General features: G+C 37.6%; 1 protein-coding gene across 3 annotated transcripts in view; it reads left to right on the plus strand.

Moving 5' to 3' along the window:
* The window catches only part of LOC140726769 (coiled-coil domain-containing protein 138-like), a 62,992-nt gene that overhangs the window by 22,021 nt on the left and 21,020 nt on the right, over positions 1-19,951 (plus strand). For all 3 annotated transcript variants that reach the window (XM_073043574.1, XM_073043575.1, XM_073043576.1), the window contains 6 exons: positions 4,671-4,829; positions 10,514-10,633; positions 13,497-13,574; positions 14,770-14,883; positions 16,334-16,492; positions 19,534-19,653. In XM_073043574.1, coding sequence (XP_072899675.1) covers positions 4,671-4,829; positions 10,514-10,633; positions 13,497-13,574; positions 14,770-14,883; positions 16,334-16,492; positions 19,534-19,653 — 750 coding nt within the window. The remainder of the gene's footprint in view (positions 1-4,670; positions 4,830-10,513; positions 10,634-13,496; positions 13,575-14,769; positions 14,884-16,333; positions 16,493-19,533; positions 19,654-19,951) is intronic.

The raw sequence follows: 19,951 nt of genomic DNA on the forward strand, positions 1-19,951 counted from the left end.
ATAAGTGGCCAATACACACAATTTCGTTTCTAAAAGGGTTTATCTAACGAGTTTCATATTAAACACACAGCGCATATTTTCCTTGCATGAATATAGTGATAAGTCAATTATAAGTCACTTAAAAGTCAATAGCATCATAACATTTTAAGTAACGTTTGGATATTAAACACACAGCACAGATTTTCCTTGTATGAACATATAAAATCATTGCAACACACCAATATTGCTGAATCAGTGGGAGCCCTGGGCTTGTTTCCCTGCAACAAGATGGTCCCATCGAGGGGTAATGGGAGACAGCGATACTCGAAGGGGGTTCCTTCTGTCCAGTCTATTCTGCAATTTAGTTTTCATTGCATTCATTGCAGAAAACCCCGCTTCGCAGAGATATGATGTTGAAAATAGAAGCAACGTTTTCAGTGCTTTCGTGGCTACCACAGGATATTCAGCCTTGACTTTGATCCAGAATGCCGGCAGAGATGTTATGTCAAACATACTTTTCAGCCCACCATCATTTGCAAGCTCGAGGAGTTGATCTTCTTCCTGCGCTGACATGGATGATTCACCGGGGACATTCACAAATGGGTCACGGACCCATTCCTTTGCACGTCTTGGGTCATTTGCGGTTGGGAAGTAACGCTCGAATTCTGTCGACAGCGAATATAGGTGATCGTGCACCAGCTGTGAGAAGGACGGTGCAGCCTCAGTCTCTCCCAAAATCCCAGCTAATGTTGGAAACATGTCAAATATGCCTCTGTCCACTTGCCGTCTCCACAGTTCCAGTTTGGCTTTGAAAGCAGACACTTTATTGCCAACTTGAAGACAGTTGTCATTCTCCGCTGAAGTGACAAATTGAGTTCATTGAGCAGGTTGAAAATGTCACACAGATAAGTAAGTTTTGCTGTCCAGTCCTCGTCACTGAAGTGTGCTGCCAGTGGTGACTTTTTTCCTGAAAGAAATCTCTGTAGCGGCTCTCTAACTCAAAAACCCTGGCCAGGGCTCTCCCCCTTGATAACCACCTGACTTCAGTGTGTAAGAGAAGGTGTTTGTGCTCTGCATCCATTTCCTTGCAAAGCTGCTCAAACGGATGTGAGTTAAGGGCTTTTGCTTTGATGTGATTGAAAACTTCAACAACATCACTCAATACGCTTTTAAGATCAGGTGACATTTTTCGGCTAGCCAGCGTTTCCCTGTGTATGACACCGTATGTAGACTAGCATTCAGGAGCAACCTCTTTGACTCGGGTAGTGAAACCAGATAGCTGTGCAGTCATAGCTGCAGCCCCGTCTGCATATTCCAACACAGAATGACCAGTCCAGTTTGCCTGGTGTGTAGTCATTCAAAGACTTAAATAGTTCTGCCCCAGTTGTGTTAGTTGGCAGTGGCAGTGCACATAACATATCTTCGTGCACATCATCTTGAAATATATATCGCACATAAACCAGCAGTATTGCCTTGTTGTCGACACCGGTAGACTCGTCAACCTGGTAGCATACCATGGTGACTCATTAAGCTGTTCCAACAGCTGTGCTTCTGTGTCATCGATTCTCCTTGAAACTGTGGTAGCTGAAAGAGAAACCTGTGCCATCTTGTTAGCTGCAGCTTCTCCCAACAGTTCACAGCACATGTCCTTGGCAGCAGGCAGAATCAATTCTTCACCACAGTGAAAGGCTTCTTAGCCTTAGCAATACGGTTAGCCACTAAGTACGATGCTCTCAGAGCAGCAGCATTTGTGGAGGTGGTGACTCTCAGCACTTGCTTCTGTCCCGCTTGCTCATATTTTTTCCGCTCAAAAATCTCAATGGGTTTGTCTTTAAGTGCAGGGTGCTTGGACTCAATGTGTCGAAGCAGTTTTGAGGGCTTCATTGCCTCATTAGACAGCTTGTCTCCACATATCACACACAGGGGGCTTGGAGCGTGCGAGTCACCGGTCGCATTAAAGCCATATTTTATGTATGACTCTTATTTTCTGTTGAAGGAAGCTTTTTTTTGCAGTCTCGGCCTCAGCTGTCTCTGCATTATCATCATCGTTAGGCCTATTCTGTCCCCTACCACCTCTTCTCAAGTGACGTTTGTTTTTTACTCATTGAGTAGTTGTAGGTTAATGACCAACTGATGACCTCGCGTGCGTTCAAGTTCAACAGTGGGTGTGACAGGGAATGAGGAAATGTGCAGCTGATTCATATCGTTTCATACCGCCAAATCATATTGTTTCCTTGCGGCTCGGTGGTTGGGGACCACTGCTCTATGTAGATGTGATCAGTGGTGGAGAGGAGTTTACCTGTGATGGACTGAGCTACAAACTGTATATCCACCATTTTCTATAAGATTTTCTGTTCAAGGGCATTGATGTTTCCATACCAAGCTCTGATGCAGCCAGTCAATATGCTCTCCACACACATCTATAGAAGTTTATCAAAGTTTTAGATAGCGTGTTGAATCTTCGCATACTCCTAAGGAAGTACAGGTGCTGCCATACTTTATTTGTAATTGCACTTCCATGCTGGGCCCAGGACAGGTCCTCTGAAATGATAACACCAAAGAATTTAAAGTTGCTGATCCTCTTCACCTCTGATTCCCCCGATGAAGACTGGGTCATAAATCTCCAGTTTCCTCCTCCTGAAGCCCATAATTAGCACCTTGGTCTTCCTGACATTGAGTAAGAAGGTGTTGTGGCACAATTCAGCCAAATTTTCAATTTCCCTCCTATACGCTGATTCATCACCACGGTTGTTCAGCCAGTGACAGTGAGGTCATCAGCAAAAGCTTAAATATGGCATTGGAGCTGTGCTTAGCCCCACAGTCATAAGTATAAAGCAAGCAGAGCAGGGGGCTAAGCATACAGCCCCCTGTGCATGTGTGCTAATGGAGATTATGGTGGAGATGGTACTGAGGCCATGGTCTTGAAGTTTAGATTAGTTTTGAGGGCATGATGGTACTGAATGTCAAGCTGTCCTGATAAAGAGCATCCTGATCTATGCATCTTTGCTGTCCAGGTGTTCAAGTTTTGAGTGAAGAGCCAATGAAATGACATATGCTGCAGAGCTTTTGTATCAGTAAAAAAAAATGGAGTGGATCCAAGTCGCTTCTAGGGTAGTAGTTGGTATTCTTCATCACCTATCTCTCAAAACACTTCATCACTGTGGATGTAAGTGCTACTGGACAACAGCAATTGAGGCAGGTTATTATATTCTTTTTAGGCACTGGTGTAACTGAAGTCTGCTTGAAGTAGGTAGGTATCCCAGACTGTCAAAATGAGAGGTTAAAGATTTCATTGAATGCTCCAGTAGTTCAACACAGGTCTTTAGTACTTAGCTAGCTATCCCATCTGAGCCAGATGCTCTCCATGGGTTCACCCTCCTGAAGGATGCTCTCAGAGACTGAATGAAATCACAAGGTCATTGGAGGCTGTGGAAGTTTGTGATGGTTCTCAGTGTTTTGACGGTCAAACCGAGTGTAGAAGACATTGAGCTCATATGGAAGTGAAGCCTTGTTGTCACTTGATTTCACTTTGTAAGAGGTGCTTGCTTGATAGCTGTGGCAGGGCTTGAATGCTTTCTTCATTGATTCAAGTATAGTCCGGAATTGCCATTTTGCCCGTAAGATGGCTTTCCTGAGATTGTACCTGGACCACTCGTAACTTTTTGGTTGCCAGTCTTGAATCTCTCTGATCTGGCTCTGATCAGTGTGCGGATACACTGGTCTAGAACAATTTTTATAAAGTCCATGACAACCATGATGTGTTCATTCATATGAGCCCTTGATCATGCCCCAGTCCTCCAACTCGAAGCAATCCTGCATCAGCTCCTGTACCTCTTTGACCAGCTTTTTGTTGTAATCTCTGGAGCATTGCTCTTTAGCCTCTACCTGAGAGTAGGAGAGGACAGCCAAGTGATCAGATTTCCCAAAGTGTGGAATATGTTCTTTAAGTTTGCAGATGGAACTTTTTACATCTAATATTAATAGTATGTTTAAAAATAATCTTTCAATCAGTGGTATCATTACTAGGTCTTCAGTTCTTTACGTTGCATAAACTAGGAATGTTTTCCGTTATATTGTGGCAAGTTAAGGGGTGATTTGATAGACATTTATAAGTCTAGAAGTATTTGATGGGGTGAGTCTGGAGTTTCAGAATTAACTAATTTAACAGACTTGGATCTAGAATATTTTGGAATTGTTGCAAAATCTATTCAATCAAAGATGGTAAAGCTCCCATAAAAAACAGTTGACTCTAGATGGTTAATCAATATATGTTTGCTAGCTAATTATTGTATGAAGACTGAATGGGATATCTTATTGAAGAGAGAAATGTGTTTGAGGGGTAAAATCACCACCAGCATCCATGTTCCACTATTTCTGCATTTTTAATTTTAAAAAATAAGTGTTTAGTACAGCGTGGAACAGGCCCTTCCAGCCCACCAAGCCGCACTGCTCATCAATCCACCTATTTAACCTTGTCCTAATCACAGGACAATCTGCAGTGACCAATTAACCTGCTAATGGGTTTCTTTTACATAGTGAGCATTTTCCATTTGTCGTTTCTGTAGAATCTGGGACATGAATGCAAAATTATATATTAGAACAATTAACAGCTATTTTGATTTGGTTTTAACAATGTGATGATTCATTATTTATATCTAATAGGTAAATGTTCTGATTTTTGTGTAATGCAGAAAGAAAGCATAGCGCTACAGGAGTACAGATTGCAGGTACAATCACATGAACAACATCTAGCTGCCAGAGAGGCTTTGCTCATCAAACATCAAGATGCAGTAACAAAGTTAAGAGGTGTGGAAGAAGAGGTTCATGCCAAGTTTGAGATTATGAAGGAGGTATGGTTAATCACGTTTAAATATAACTTGTAAAGCAGTTATGATGACTTTTTAAACACGTAAATCTGGAACACAATGTGTTACTTGAACACCATAAATAATTTATCAAGTGAAGTACAGTATGCAGAACTGGGCTGAGAAGTGGCAGATGGAGTTCAGTAAGTGAAGTGGTTCCTTCAGGTAGGTCAAACTTGAAGACAATATAGTATTAATGAAGACACTTGGCAATGTGGAGGATCAGAGAGATATTGCAGTCTGTGTCTATAAGACACTTAAAACTGCTGCACAGGTTTTTCTCACAGAGTGGTGGGTGCGTGGAATGCACTGCCTGCAATGGTGGTGGAAGTGGATACAATAGGGTACATGGAGCTTAGAAAAATAGAGGGCTATGCAGTAAAGTAATTCTAGGTAGTTTCTAGAGTAGGTTACATGGTCGGCACAACATTGTGGGCTGAAGGGCCTGTAATGTGCTGTAGATTTCTATGTTCTATTTCCCCTTATTTCAGCATGTTTATACATTGAAGACTGGGAGAGTTTTATGTCAGGTTGTAATTTTGTTCTCACCCATGTTAGTGATAATGTAGCAGTTAAGTTTATAACCTCTGTGTGTGGAAAGAAAATTGTCATCTGGAGTTCCTCCTGCTGATATTTTTATTCATGATTTCTACTGTAACCAAATGTGGGAATTCTGAGTAACAAGTCGGAATCACACAGCATGCAGCAGGCTCTTAACTCCACCGAGCTCTTGCCAGCCTCCAGGCACATCTGTTTATACTACCATACTGTATTTTGTTCTCATTCAAACAACCCCCCCCACTTCTATCACTCAACTACACACAGACCTCCCACTGCTGAAAGTGTGAAGTGTGCATGTTTTCCTTGTGATTGTATGAGCTTCTTTTGGATGCTCCAGTTTCTTCCCATATCCTAAAAATGTTAGGGTTGGTAGATTAATTGATCTTTGTAAGTTGTGAGGGGAATGGTAGAGTCTTGGGGGAATTAATGAAAATGTGGGGGGAAATGGGTTACAGGAAAGTTAGTGGGGAATAGGATTCTCTGTGGGCCAGCAAAGATTTAATGGTCTGAAATAACTTATTTTTGTATTGTTTGGAAAAATGGTTTTCAATTCCTGTTTTGCACTTAGGAATTTGTCATTGTTGCATATTATAGGTTTGAATTAGTGAAAAACTGATAGATATCACTTTCTTTGCTGTGCTTTGAACAAATTTTGTCATGGGGTTAACTCATTTCTATTAGGTCTGAGTTGGTACAAAACCGCTTCTAATTTAGTGATAATTGAGTTTTAATATTAGGAAATGTTCTAAAGTTAGGAAATTTACATTGTGTGTCTTGGAGAAAGAAGTATTAGATCATATTAGAATTCTGAATTAGATGATATTTATACCCAAAATTGGATGGGGGGAAAAAAAACTTTGGACAATTGAATATCTTTCAATTGTGTCTTCAATATTTTTAAAAAAATGATAGCTTGGTGATGCCTTGTTGTGCTAATAGAAGATGATTTGTCCTATAATTAAAATTTTAAATTTAAGCTTGCAATCAGTAGAAAAATCCTTTCAACTTTCTTCCAATTTCTATTAAAAAGCATAATAAAATGTAGATCATTTGGGATTTGCTGATGGCATACATCATTGAAATGGTTCACAATTAATGTTTTGGGCCCTCAAAATATTAATTTCATATACCAAAAGTTTAAAACTTAAATCAAACAAAATGTTTAAAATATGCACTCAAATCTGGTAGAAATTAGTTAACTGGGAAACGTAACATTAATTTTAAAGTGCTTTCATTGCCAAAAGCTATGAATCTGCATTTTCACTAAAAGTGTAATCTTTTGGGTAATTCAATAATTTTTCTTTTACTTCAGTTGCTACCCCTGTTCATTATTTTTCTTATCCAATCCTTTGTCCAACTGGGCTGCTATCTGAATGGACCCTATCACTTAAGGAAAATGTGATTGGTCCTGATGAGATTGTAGTGGTTAGTTGTAATGGAGGAAAAGGCTTCAAGGATTTTGGGTACACTCCCCCCCCCCCCCCCCCCCACTGCAGTTGAGCCACGTTCTGATCTGATTTGGATGTCATGCATGTAAAATTGAATCTTAATGGAATACTAACAGGCTGCATCACGGTGGGGGCTACTGCACAGGATTGAAAGAAGCTACAGAAATTTTTTAAATTGGCCATCTCCATCTTGGGTGCTAGCCTTCATAGTACCCAAGTTATCTTCAAGGGGCAGTGCCACAGAAAGGTGATGTCAATTATTAAGGATCACCATCACCCAGGGCATGCCCTCTTCTTATTATTACCGTCAGGAACGAGGTACAGAAGCATGAAGACACACACTCAGTGATTCAGGAACAGTTTCTTACCCTCTGCTATACGATTCCTAAATGGACATCGAACCCAGGAAGACTATCTCACTTTTTTAGTACAAATAATTTCTGTTTTTGCATTTTTTTTAATCTATTCAATATGCATATATATTTTTATATTTCTTATATTATCATGTATTGCACTGCTGCTGCTAAATTAAAAAAATTCACAACAAATGCTAATGATAATAAATCTGATTCTAAAGAAAACTAAGCTTTTCTCATATGCCTGAATTGGAAAAATTGGCATCAGACTCTCTACTATTTAATGTGACTGTATTTAGAAAATTAGTCAATGAACAATAAAACTATTTGGGAGTTCTGTTGTTGCTTGGAACTGAAACTGGTATTGGGAATTGATTTCAATTATCTAAACTTCTAGGCCCATTCTCCTTTGAAATCCCCACATGTTCTATACACACATCAAGAACAAGAGGATAACTAGGGAGCTGGTAGGACCACTCAAGGATTAAGGAGGGAACATGTGCCTGGAGGTAGAGGATGCGGTTGTGTTCTTAAATGAGTATTTAGCATCAGCATTTTCCAAGGAGAACATGGAGGATAAGCAGTTCAGTGTGCTAAAATATAAGGCTGTTTTGTGGTAAAGAATCAGATTCCAATTTATTATCTCTGTCTTACATGACATGGAATCATAGCAGTAGAGTGCAAAGATATTAAAATACTGTAAATTAGAAAATAAATATATTTAAATTCATCTGATGGCAAAGAGCTATAAGCTGTTTCTGAATCATTAAGAAGGGGTTAGTTTTGGGTCTTTTTAATAACATTTAAGGTGGATAAAAACTCCAGTGCTTGATGGGATAGACCTCAGATTATTGAGAGAGGCAAGATATGTGATTGCTGGAGCCTTGACCAATATCATGGTGTCCTCTAGGCACTGGTGAAGCCCCAGAGGACTAGGTGAGTAGAATATGTTGTTCCATTATTCAAGAAGGGAAATGGAGATAATTCTAGAAACAATTGACCAGTAGGTTTCATGTCAGTGGTAGGGAAGATATTGGAGGAGATTCTTAGGGAAGGGATTGATAAGTATTTGGAAACCTGTGGTCTAATTAGGGATAGTCAACATGGCTTTGTGCAGTGCAAGTCATGTCTTATTAACTTAGATTGAATTTTTCAAGATGATGAATGAAGGTGATCAATGAAGGTGGAGTTGTAGACATTGTCTATATGGATTTTAGTAAAGTGTTTGACAAGATCCCTCATAGGAGGCTCATCCAGAAGTTTAAGATGCATGAGTTGCATTATGAATTGGCCATTTGAATTCAGAATTGCTCACAGAAGAGGTAGTGGTTGATGGGATTTATTCTGGCTGGAGTTCTGTGTCTAGTGATGTTCTGCAAGGATCCATTCTGGGACATGTTCTGTTTATGATGTATATAAATGACTAGGATGTAAATGTACAGTAAGTATGTAGATAATGCAAAGATTAGTAGTGTTGTGGATAGTGTACAAGACTGGCAAAGGATACAGCAAAATTTAGATCAGTTGCAGATATGGGCAAAGGACTGCCTGATAGGGTTTAACCTGGTCAGATATGAAGTGTTGCACTTTTGATGATCAAATGTAAAGGGACAGTACATGGACTTTGTTGTGCAGAGGGATTTGGGATCCAAGTCCATAGATCCCTGAAAGTGGTTACACCGGTTGATAGGGTAGCAAAGAAGACACATGGCATGTTTGCCTTTCATTAGTTGAAGAATTGAGTTCAAAAGTCAGGAATTTATATTGCAGCTTTAGAAATCTCTAGCTACTGTAGGCCATATTGGAGTATTGCATTCAGTTCTGGTTGTCCTATTATAGAACTGATATTGGAGCTTTGGAGAGGGTGCAGAAGAGTTTTACCAGGATGCTGCATGGTTTAGAGAACATGTGCTATAAAGAGAGGCTAGACAAACTTGGTTTGTTTTCTCTGGAGCGACGGAGGCTGAGAGGAGATATGATTTACAAGCAGTCCCTGGGTTACGAACGAGTTTCGTTCCTGAGTGCATCTTTAAGTTGGATTTGTATATAAGTCGGAACAGGTACATCCAATCCAGTATTACTTAGCGTCAGTTAGTCAAACGTTTGTCTTAGTATATATTTTACCTTTCTATGCATATAAAACACTTAAGAAGCATGTATTTCAATAATCAAACCGCTGCATTGCTTAGTAATAATTGTAGCTTTCATCGGGGCAGGGCCTTTCACATGCTCCATTATTCTCACTTTATCCTTTAACTGTATCCTTTAAAGTTGTTCCGATCGTTGACCAACTGTAGCCTAAAGCTTTTCTAATGACTGATGGCGTTTCACCTCTTTCCAATTGCTTTATTATTTCCACTTTATTTTCAATCGTAATCATTTTCTGTCAACGGAACAGCAAACTGCGGATTTTATGTTCTATCTTTGAGCAGCAGTGAACTGTCTGATTGGCCTATCAGAGTTCCCTTTAGGAACTAGTTGACTTGATCAGCATTTCTGATCTGGATATTGTTCTCGATCGCACTTAATATAAAAAAAATACAGCAGCAGCCGCGGGCTGCGGGTCTTGTGCTGCTCCGGGTCCTAAAGTCCACCTGCACTGAGACAGGTTAAATGGGACAAGTGGGGGCGGTGCTGACTGGAAAAGGTGGTGGGGGGGGGGGGGGGTCAGGGTGAATCTTGCTAAGAAATATTTAAGCCAAATACAAAGTTACACACTCAACACAGTGTAAATGGCAATGACTTAAAATGGCGGACAGCGTCATGATCTGACTTAAAATGGTGGATGGCGTTCTCGTCCCTCCATTCGTAAGTACGAGTTGTCCGTAAGTCAGATGTTCGTAACTCAGGGACTGCCTGTATAAGATTAGTAAGATTCATAAAATTTATAAGAATATGACAAGTATGGATACAATAGACAACCAGGGATTTTTCCAGGGTTAAAACGTCTAATACTAGGAGGCATTTATTTAAGATGAGAGGGGGTAGTTTTAAAGAAGATGTGCAGGACAGGATTTTTTACACAGTGGTGGGTGCCTGAAATGTGATGCGGAGGGTGGGGTGGACAGATACAACATAGGCATTCAAGGGGGTCTTAGGCACATGAATATGCAAGAAAGGGAAGGAAATAGTCTGTGTAGGCAGAAGTGATTGGTTTAGTTGGATATTTGATTACTGATTTAATTTGCTCGTCACACCATGTGTGAAGGGCCTGTTGTGCTCTATGTATTGATTGCTGATGTACATTATCACTTTTGCACCTAAGCAATAAGTTGAAAATCTCTTCGTATTTTAACCCCCACAGCAACATGTTGCTGAAGTCAATCAACTTACAAATGCCATGAAAGAGAAGATGAAAGAAAACAAAAGACTTAAATCCTCTTTTGACTCATTAAAGGATTTAAATGACTCCTTGAAAAAACAGGCAAGAACAATTTTGTAAAGTTTACATGACTATGATATGATTGAATCAACTAGTGTAAGCCATAGGAAAAATAAAATAAAAATGGAAAATGCTGGAAATACTTGACAGATAAGGCTACATATGTGGAAAGGCAAACACTTAGTTTCAGGTAGAAGACTCTGTCAGAACTGGGAAGCAAACAAAAGAAGCTGTTAAGCTGCAATGAAGGGAAAATATTTCTGATGGAGTGAAATGCAGATGACTGGTGGATAAGCTATAACAAGGTTATCTGAAAGTTCAAAGTACATATATGTTGCCATATACCATCTTGAGATTCATTTTCTTGTAGGGATTTACAGATTTAAAAAAAATACAATGAAATTTACAAAAAAGCTATATATACACAGACCAGCAACAATGTGCAAATAAAAAAAACTGAGAAAATGAGTTGTAAAGAGTCTTTGAAAATTAGTCTGTAGGTCATAGAAGCAGTTCAGAATAGTGGTGATTGAAGTTATCCATGCTGATTCAGGAGTCTGATGGTTGTAGGGTAATAACTGTTCCTTTATCTGATGGTGTGAGATGTAAGGTTTCTGTACTTCCTGTCCAATAGTAGAAGTGAGAAGAAGGCATGACCTGGATGATGCGGTCTTTGTTGATGTTGCTTTCTTGTTGTAGCACTCCATAGAAATGTATTCAGTGGTGGGAAGGGCTTTGCCTGCAATGGCTGGGTGTAGCTTACTTCAGGAGACAATGAGTGAACAGGAGCAGATTGAGGGTGAGAACATAAACTAAACAATGTAGGAAATGCAAAATGCAAAGCAGAAAAATATACCTGATAGGTCAGTCTGGGTGTGTCTCCACTCTGAGGAGTGAAAAAAGAATAAAGAGGAAAGCTGTAGAGAATAGCTACCCATTGTCATGGACAACAGTGAACATTTTCTGTGCATGATAAACCTTTAGTGACTAGCATGTATGATCAAATTAGTTACTTCACAAGTTAATTTGTCTTGGAAGCTGTTTTAGTTCTTTTTTTACTTCCTTGAGTATTGCAACTTTTGTCCTTTTTCTGTTTGACAATGTCATACCATGTGAAAAGAAAAAAAATACTAAGTTTCATCAGGCTGAATTGCCAAAAGTTCTAATCATTTAGCTATTGAAGTTAAGTCCCAGATTTCTGACTGTGAACTGTAGAAGTCTCAGATTTATTAGTAGATTTGGGCTACTAAAAATGTTGTGTAGTTCTTCAACTCTCAAAACGCAGATTTAGGAGGCAAAGAAATGGGGGTACTTAGAATTATTTTGCTTTTTAATTTTATATTTGCAGTTAACTTTATATTTTCTACATTTTAATTTCAGTTCCTTGAATTGAATTCAATTTTAATAGTTTTTAAGTGTCTCAGAATATAAGATAAATTTAAAAACTTTGAAAATCACTTAATATGCTCAGAGCACACTGAGGTTTCGCTGACATTTCAAGGATAGTGGCATCTGTAGGAATCCTAGGCAGAGGATAATGCCAGAATGATCTGGTCCAATTGGAACAAAACAAGAACACAATTATTTGCAGGTTAAGGAAGACTTTTTATTATCCTAGCCTTTGCTGTATATTTCATGTCCCTTCCTGACTAATCCTCTGGCTGAAAAATCTTACATAAAAATTAAGAACCTGAATCTTTTTCTGACCCATATTTGATCCATTAGCAAACACGCTCTGGCACTTTCTCTGATCCTTAGGCTTTTATTTTTCTTCTCTGTTCCATCTACCTTGCTGTTGTTAAACCCCGATTTATACTTTCATCAGCTCTAGCTGCTAATTTTTCAACTTCTCCCTCACCATTCTTCTGATCAGAACTTCTGCAAACTCAAATTTGATCAAAGCTCCACTACCTATAGCCTTTCCTGAATTAAATCTGAAATGTTCATGATGCTGCTCTATCAATCATTTGTTAAATTATACATTGTAGAATTGTCAAACCAAAAGTCAATTCCAAATCCTTAAATTTGAGATATTGTTTCTAGTTTGTAAAGGATGTTGGTTTCTATGTATAAGAAGCATCTAGATAATAAATAAATAGTTATTGACAAAATAAATTAGAAAACCATCCAACTAAATTAAGAAGTCATATTTCATAAATTCAACTAGAATTTGGTACAAAATTAAAAATGCCAATGCGATAAACAAAGTCACAACAAAATCTGTTGGAAATATTTGGCTGCATCTGTGGAGTGAAACATGCTAGTTCAGGCTGGTAATCTATGATTTCAACTAAACAGTCATCTAATCTCAGCTGTTGAACGAATCTGAAATAGAAATTAAAGAAATAATCAACTATCTCTGCCAAAGGCTTTACATTAGAATATTCCATATTTGGATCTGGATAAAAATACTAACAGTACATTTAATGAGACATTCCTTATTTAGCCAATGATTTTATGCAAAACATTTAATGAGTAGAGAAACATTATTTTGGATGTATGAATTTTTAAAATGCTCTCTTGGTGAAATGGACACTCTTTTAACTTCCTTGTATTTATATGCAGTTTATTTTGAGTATATGGAAAATAATCTCTCAAAAAGTTGTATAATACTTTGATCTACTAAAAAAGTGTACAGTTGACCTTCATGTCACAGGATGAGGGTTACATTCCTAGAAAATGGTAAGAATTATTAATTTTCACAATGTGAAGTCACAATATCTGTTAGTGTCAAAACACCAATAAAATTTTTTGAGCCCTTTATTTACATAAATTCCATGAGACTGAATTTTGATTCATTTCACACATTTTTGGGTGTTAATTTGTAAATTCAGTAAGAGCAGCTATAATGCATGGTTTGCCTGCATAGGGATATGTATTATAATGCAGTGGTGTTATTTTGCAGATTAACAATATAACACAGCAGAACAAGAAACTGCAAATTCAGAATAAAAAGATTCAAAGCCGTTTAGAAAATCTGCAGGTGAGATTTGGATATCTGGAGAAAATCTTCCAAAAGTCATGGAAAAATAAAAGTAATGAAGGAAACCTAGTTTTACCCCATCCCCGACTGTGACTTTTTCTTTATCCACCAACTCAGACTATGAAGTCCTTACCTTGAATTAATCAAATAACTGAAGTACTAAATTGCATGTTATTTTTATTTTGGTTGAGAAATTTGTTTGACCACTTCCTGGACTGGTTCTTTATGCAATTTCTGGATATGGAATAAATATGTATTGCAGGGAAACTTGGCCTAATGTAGAACATTTTGGGAGTGATTGTCATTGAGTGTTGCTCAGATGATAAGTTAGATTGCTGTCTCACTGCATCTCATACGACATGGCAATCACTCTCTTTCCCACTACACGTGGCTTGGGTGAGTTGTTGGGGTGGGTTGGAACGGTCAACTAAGCCGATGGTGGGTCGGAGGCAAAATTCAATGTTCTAAAAATTCAAGCACAGAAAAGAATTCCAGTACAGGTTGAGTACCCCACAAATGGAAAATTCTACAAGGTGCTGGGAAGGTTCCCAAGTGATATAACCTCATAAATGTAATGAACAGAAATTATGAAAAATAGAAAATCACTGCATAAAGTGAAAAATAAAGATCTTGATTGTGTATTGAAAGAGTAGATTTGTCAGCAGGGAGTGAATATATGTTGCTTAACAGTATGCTGATTATGAAACAAGTAAAGATCTATCATGTTGAACTAAAAATTGAATGTAATCGTTTCATGCACAAAATAATTTAAAATATGTAAAACTCTCCTCCCTCCTGTTGTAGTTGCTGTGGAACAGACAGCTGCTTGAAATCAATGGCAGATATGAGCCAATCGCCATTACTGGAACCCAGTAATGATGCATTCTGGGGGGAGTGGTCATTTAACTCTGACAGCCTATGGAAGACTCAGCTCCATCACATCAGATTGTTCACTGTGAGCTTCACACCAGCTGTCTCATCCCCAAGCTATCTCATTATATAGATGCAAATATTCCAAAATCTGAAACATTTCTGGCCCCAAGCAGTTTGGATAAGGGATGCTCAACCTGTATTGGCAATTAAAATGAACCTTCTATGCGAGCTTTATCTTTTTGCAGCAGTGATTAAACTATATTCCAGTATTGGTTGTGAGTCTTAATGTTAAAAAGTGTGCACTAATTATACCTCCTTGCAGAGGAAGCATGATTTACCCGTGATGCGGAAAATTCATGAAAATGTTTCTACTGGTATGAAAGAGATTGGATTGGAAAAAGAGGAAAAGATTCAACCAGTTCATAGAATCAATCGTGTAAGATATTTTGCTGCATTATTTGATATTGATCCAGTGGAAGATTTGCTGTGTGCTATTTCAATTTATATAATTTTTCAGCTTTCTTTTGATGTACCTAAGGCCCAGGCCCCGTCACTGTTACTTATTCACTTAAGTATCCTCTTCTCCTTTATGATTTCAATCAATGCATGGCAATCAATGAATTTTCTCTCAGCTTCCCTTGCTGATAACTTCCATGGTTATTTTCTCTTGCTCCTTCAGTCATCATATCCATCAATTCTTGATTAACACCCAATTTAATTCTTAATGCAGACATCATTTTATATTAATAAAAACTGCCAGATCTTGTATGGAAAGCTATCCTCAGCTGTATTCTTTCCTGTTAACATATCTAATCTTACTCCATGCCCAACCCTCCCAAGTGAAAGCCACTTTGTTACGTACACCTGCATACTTCGTTAAGGCAAATATTTAATCAGCCTATCATGTGGCTGCAACTCAGAGCATAAAAGCATGCAGACATGATCAAGAAATTCAATTGTAGTTCAGTCCAAACATCAGAATGGGGAAGAAAGTGACTTTGACCATGAAATGTTTGTTAGTGCCAGACAGGGTGGTTTGAGTGTCTCAGAAACTGCTGATTTCCTGGGATTTTCATGAAGAACAGCCTCTGGGGTTTACAGAGAATGGTGCAAAAAACAAAATGGGGGCCATTTCTGTGAGCAAAAATGACTTATTAATGACAGGTGAGTGGAGAATGGACAGTTTAGTTCAGGCTAACAGGAAGGTAATGGTAACTCAAATAGCCACGCTAATAGTGGTATGTAGAAGAGCATCTCTGAATGCACAACACATTAAACCTTGGGATGGATGGAAACTACAACAGAAGACCACAAACATACACTCAGTGGCAAGTTTAGTAGGTACAGGAGGTACCTAATGAAGTGGCCAATGAATGTAGCTTTCTCTGTCATTCCAAAATTCCTTGCAAGTTAGATCTTTTGCCAGACAGTGGTGTGCTTTGTTGTCAAACCTTTCAATGCTTAATAAACTCAATCATTGTATGTTTTGCGCTTTGGTCCCGGAGGAACGCTGTTTCGTTCAGCTGTATTAGTTAGTTAAATAATAATTAAACTTGATTTGATATAGTATTGAGGAAATGCTATATTGTTGGAAGTACTATCTTTTGACCTCTTGCATGACTTGTGTTATAAACATAGTGATCCCATGGGACTACTTCGAAAACTATTTTGGTATAACATGAAACACACAGTCTGAGAAGGTGGTGGTAGATAGTCACATGCATTTGGATCACCAGGACATAGTAGGCTACAAACCATGCATTGGCAAATGGTATTGCTATACTGTAGCTATGTGATGATTGAATTGACATGATGGCTGGTCTGTTGCTATGCTCTGGGACTGTATGATTCCAGTGAATTCAGTCTAAGATCTCTCTCTGTTTCAGTCTTTAAATTCCAGTTTCTGTGAACTATTTGGACTCCTTCTGGACTGGACATCAGATGGTTATCTTTGTTATTTAACTCCAGAGGATAAAAATGATACTCAAATGTCATTAGGTCCCAGATGTTTACCTAGAAAATCAGTTCAACAGATGTGTCTGAAGGTAATCCTATTATTCTTCAAGTATTTTGGCATTCTTTGCTTTTGAATATTAACTTGGAATTAAATTATTTTGCATTAGATTAGTTAAAACTAGCAATTTTTGTGCTGACTGATAAAGTAATATTTAAAATAGGAATGTATCTGAGAAGGACCTAAGCTCCATGTGCATTTTTATTTAGCTATTTTGGTAACCTTTGAAGTGGTTTTTGATATGTTATTTGACATAACTATGCATTTTAAAATTAGATCGTAATTAATTTATTGTTTTATGAAGAAGTTTAAAAAAATTAGCATCAGAAGTATTAGTTAAAACATACCAAATCTACAGTCGTGCTCTCAAATACTTTATCAAAAATGATTTACTTTCCTTTATTGGGAACAATCTTGGTGTTGCTATATATGTGCTTATATATGCGCAAGAGTAAGCAGAATTTTTAATGCTAATATATTGTGTTACTACTAAAATAAATGAGGGAAAAAGCTTTTGTCCCTACATCCCATTGTATGCTGTTGCATTTATACATAAAATTTACCAGAGATGAAGTGATTGAGGGTTAGAAATGTGAAACCAGAATAATTGAGTAACAACAAGCCATACAAATTAACTTTTTATGTATATCACTCATCTGAAAATCTTTTGTATTTGCTTGAGCTGTAGATGGTGCAAACTGTTCACACAGTAAGAAATGGGTATTTATAATGATTGCACAATCTGTTTTAACATTGTTTATTTCCCTGTAGTTTAGAGCCTTGATCCTTCTATTATCACTTTGAAAAATTAATGACCACAATACTAACCTGCATGCTTACCGGAGGTCTTTTTCATCTTACTCAATTTCCTCCATTGGCACCATTATGCAAATTTAATATCCGTTGGGTATTTAGAAGAAATTCAGGCCAGTGTATTCCAGAAAAATCACACGTGAATAGTTCACTAGTTTGTAATGTTTTAAATCTTTCATGAGCAAATGAAATCCCCTTTGTGGAGAAATAATTTTAATTTCTGTCCTCGTTATCAGCTGCTCTTTTGCATTTTATATGTGCAGCATAATATATTTTATCTTTATGAATGTTGTAAAGTTGCTGGTGTCACTAAGCTCAAAGTTTGCAATGAGGAGACACATTTCATTAGAAGAAATGGAAATTTGCTTAAGGTTGTTAATGATGTTTATGTTGATGGGTGCAGAAAAAAGTTAGAAAATAGGACTTATCAAGGAAGCAACATACTGTAGGTCATGAGGTTGATATAAAATTATTCAAACAAATAAAATTTATAATTTACTTGCACAGGTATTTATTTCTCATACTGGCTATTTTAAATTTTGCATTGGATATATTCTTTATTTAAGAAATCTGGGCTACTTAGTAGCTATTGATGTGTTTATGCCAGAAGTGTCCATACCTTCCCTGTTTAATCATGTCTGGGAAAACTGTCATTTCCTAATCTATTGGAGTTTTATTCTTCATGCTTGTTAAGTCAAGAAATATTTCAATTCCTTTCAGGCCATTAAAAATACTTTATAGGCAGGAAGATACTTCAGAAATTCAGTCACTTATGTATTTTGAAAAAAAATGGAGGCAGTCAGTTTTCCAGTTGCAACAGGCTACAGTTCTCCTGTGATAATGGCCAAAAGCTATTTTTGTAACACCATTGGCACTATGAATAATTCTGCTTCATGCTAGTGCCATAAAGATATTTTATGCTTACCTGAAGCATATTACCAGAAGATTGCTTCTCTGACAGTGTAGCACACATTCAGTTTTGTGCTGAATTTTAGCTGTATGCTTTTGTATGTGAATCTTTCGAGTAGGAGTTAAATGTAAATCTCTTGGTTTGGCAGTCATGATGACAACTGGCTCTTTTAATGTGTGTGTTTTTTCTCTCCAGGGTATACTTAGAAAAGTTATTTTAATATTTTCTAGTTTTAGAACTTAAGTGACATTTCTGAAATAGTAGCAATATACACAAAATGCTGGGACAGCTCAGCAGGCCAGGTAGCATCTATGGAAAAGGGTATGGTTGATGCTTTGGGCTGAGACTCATCTTTTCCATAAATGCTGCCCGGTGTGCTGAGCTCCCCCAGCATTTTGTGTGTGTTGCTTGGACTTCAAGCTCCTGCAGATGTTCTCTTGTTTGTTTTGGAAGTAGTGACAGTTTGAATACTTGACCATTTATGAGGAAGGACCACAGATGGCTGAATGACTGAAGAGAAAGGTTAAAATGAACCAGAAAAAAATAGTTTATGATACATATCATTTTCTTTACTCCATTGAGAATGAAATAGCATACTAAATGCAAAAGGAAATGATAGATTGAAAGACTGTATGCATCTCAATTAACATAGGATGAAAATAAAGAAGTATAACATTTGAAAATGAGTATAGTAACAAGTTTCAGATGGACACAGGCATGCTGTGTCAAGAGGGGAAAACCTGTTAAATGTGGATGATTAAGTATGGTTGTAAGAAAGAGAGATGGCAATGTAAACTAAATGTTATATTAAATGGGTGCAGGGATAGGGAAACCCAAGTATTCAATGAAGATAGATAGCAAAATATTCTTAAAATGCTATTTATGATTCTTAGATTTATAAATAGACAACAGAGAATATGGACGCAAGGGAGATGCACAAGAAACAAAATTTGTGTTCTGTATTCTTTTGTTTTAAAATGCACTACTTCAAAGGCTGGTGAAAACAGATTCAATAATATTTTTCCAAAAGGAAATGGATAAAATTTTGCAAGGATATGGGGAAATGACAGGGCAGTCAGACTAACTAGAAAACTCTTGCATATGACACAAATGGCATCTTTTTGAGCTATTTCATTCCATGATTCCAATCAAAATGGTATAGAAAATACTTTTAGCAAAAGCGTGGAAGTCTTTGACTTGAAGCATTAACTGCTGTGACGCAGCTGATCTCTGGGAAACAAACATAGCTGATCCAGCATTTACTGTTTTTACATTTATTTGGAGCATTTAATTAACTTTTACATTGCTCTAACAAGACAACCATTTTTGTTCCTGACTTTCTGCTTCAGATCCTGCCCTTGATCACAGCACAAATTCATTTAATGCCACCTGGGAACATCAAACTGCAGCTCGCACTGGTAAAATTCATTTATTGGGCTTTAAGGCACGTAGACAGAAGAGGGACACAGGTAAGTGGAGAGATTTTTCTTCCTTCAACCGATACTCTGCTTGTTGGATACTCTGAGTGGAATCCAATAATGTTCATCATAAAACTTTGGTTGTGATCAGAAAATAGTATTTTTTCAGAAGACTACCTTTAACCATACAGTAATATTATGATTGGAATGTCACTTTAAAGAGTGCTCTTTCATATTTATTCACAAAATAGTGTGCTGAGAGAACCTGGTTCCATGAAGGCAAGATGACCAGTAGTTAAGCCATTGAACATATTGGACAAATGCAGTTGGTCCAGACAGTGTAGTGTCT

The sequence above is a fragment of the Hemitrygon akajei genome, chromosome 4 (assembly GCF_048418815.1).
Source record: "Hemitrygon akajei chromosome 4, sHemAka1.3, whole genome shotgun sequence".
NCBI lineage: Eukaryota > Metazoa > Chordata > Chondrichthyes > Myliobatiformes > Dasyatidae > Hemitrygon > Hemitrygon akajei.